The 1,995-nt window shown below is 64.3% G+C and overlaps 1 protein-coding gene across 1 annotated transcript in view; it reads left to right on the top strand.

The window, feature by feature from the left end:
• KCNH4 (potassium voltage-gated channel subfamily H member 4) overlaps positions 1-1,995 on the top strand; it is a 14,633-nt gene that overhangs the window by 4,020 nt on the left and 8,618 nt on the right. The window contains exons 6-8 of the mRNA XM_029964450.1: positions 352-601; positions 705-919; positions 1,810-1,848. Coding sequence (XP_029820310.1) covers positions 352-601; positions 705-919; positions 1,810-1,848 — 504 coding nt within the window. The remainder of the gene's footprint in view (positions 1-351; positions 602-704; positions 920-1,809; positions 1,849-1,995) is intronic.

Genomic DNA, 1,995 nt, shown 5'->3' with positions numbered 1-1,995 from the left:
GTTGGTGAGGCTGGGCCAGCCCACTCTGGCCCAGTCCTACACCCAGCACAGGGGTAATGGGGCTGGCAGGGCCAGCTGTGAGTGTGGCACTGGAGGGACCAGGTCTGGGGCCGATTCCTGCCAGCACAGGGAGTGGGACAGGCACACGAAGCAGAGGCAGCCCACCACCACATCCGGGGCCCTTCTCTGCCAGCTGGGACTGCTGGGTTCTGCTGAGGCACCAGGGCAGCCAAGCAGAGAGATTCCCTGATCCAGAGGGGCACCTGTCCCCTGGGGCTGCAGAGCTGTGGGAAGGCTTCTCCCTGCTCCCTCCCTGCCTGCTGTGCCCAGTACCCTGGCTCCTCTCCCCAGCTGCTGCACGACTTCCCCGATGAGCTGCGTGCGGACGTGGCCATGCACCTCAACAAGGACATCCTGCAGCTGCCCATCTTCGAGACAGCCAGCCGGGGCTGCCTCCGCTCCCTCTCACTCCACATCAAGACCTCGTTCTGCGCCCCGGGGGAGTACCTGCTGCGCCAGGGTGACGCGCTGCAGGCCAACTACTTCGTCTGCTCCGGCTCCCTCGAGGTGCTGAAGGACAACGTAGTCCAGGCCATCCTGGGTGAGGGCAGGTGGTGTGGGCTCTGCCCCAGCCCCTCCTGCTGCCCAGCAGGGCGAGGGCCCCAGGGCTCACACCACTAGCCCACGCTGGTCCTCTCCTGCAGGCAAAGGGGATTTGATCGGTGCCGACCTGTGCAGCACGGACCAGGTGATCAAGACCAACGCAGATGTGAAGGCGCTGACCTACTGTGACCTGCAGCACATCGGGCTGCGGGGGCTCTGCGAGGTGCTGCAGCTCTACCCTGAGTACGCCAGCAAGTTCACAGCCGACATCCATCAGGACCTGACCTTCAACCTGCGGGAGGGCAGCGAGATGGAGGTGGGTGCATGCCCTGCTTCTTGTGGCCCGGGGGACCAGAGCAGGGCTGGGACTGTGGCACGGCCGTGGAAGGGGGGGCTCTGCACCCCCTGCTCACGGTCCCCAGGCTCCAAGGCTGGGGTGGGGGCTGTGGCTCTACCACCCCTGTGTGCCTTAGCTCTGTGCAACCTGGGGAACTGGCAGAAAGAGCATTTGCAATGCAGAAGGCTGAGGCAGAGGGAACTGAGGGGGCACTGCAGGATAGGCAGCTGGGGCACAGCCCCCCAGAGTGCAGGAGACAGCCGAGGGCTGCAGGTTTAGTCATGCTGATGGCTTCAGCAGCTGGGGGGATGTTCTGCGGCAGAAATGGCTCTGCAGCACTTTTCCTCCCCCAGCTCTGCTGTGAGAGGCTGGGGTCTCCTCCAGAGCATCTCTCCCAGTACCCACTGCCCACAGGCCCGGTGGAGGTGGAGGGGGAGGCTGCTCTCTAGGTCCCAAACAACCCTACCAAGACCCACCATGTCCATTGTACAGGAGAGGTGTAAACAAATCAGGGGCAGAGGATGCCAGGAGTGTGCACCAGGTCCTGCAGAAGCCCTGTCACCCTCTTCATCTGGTTGCACCCTCCAGGCAGAGATGGTGCTCTGATGGCTGAGCCTGGGATGGGATTTAGGACGAAGTCTTGGCTCTGGCTCAGGCAGTTCACCATTGTCACAGCAGCAGCAGAGAAAGGAGAGTGGGCAAGGGGCTGCCAAAGGCTGGTGCTAGGGCTGATGTGTGTGGCTGGAGGAGTTTGGCTGTCCAGTAGGGCATCTAGGGACTGGGGGGGGCTGCGGCCTGTAGCCAGTCCTGGTGTAGCCGTGCAGGGGTCCCACCCGCTGCTGAGCCGGTGCCGTCTGCTCTCTCCGCAGGGGCTCTGCCGCTACTCCCGGTCCCCGCGGCTGCCGCAGGTTTGTACCGTGCCAGGGCGATGGGGGAGGACGGGGCGGGGGTGGTCATGCCCAGGACCAGCCCTGATTTCCTGCCCAACCGCAGCCTCGTCCGGAGAACGGTGCTGCCCCGGAGAAGCCCCTTCCCTCTATTCTGGAGGATGAGGA

The sequence above is a fragment of the Manacus vitellinus genome, unplaced genomic scaffold (assembly GCF_001715985.3).
Source record: "Manacus vitellinus isolate BGI_N305 unplaced genomic scaffold, ASM171598v3 scaffold_72_pilon, whole genome shotgun sequence".
Taxonomy (NCBI): Eukaryota; Metazoa; Chordata; class Aves; order Passeriformes; family Pipridae; genus Manacus; species Manacus vitellinus.
The sequence above is the reverse complement of the archived record's forward strand: the minus strand, read 5'-3'. Positions and strand labels throughout refer to the sequence as shown.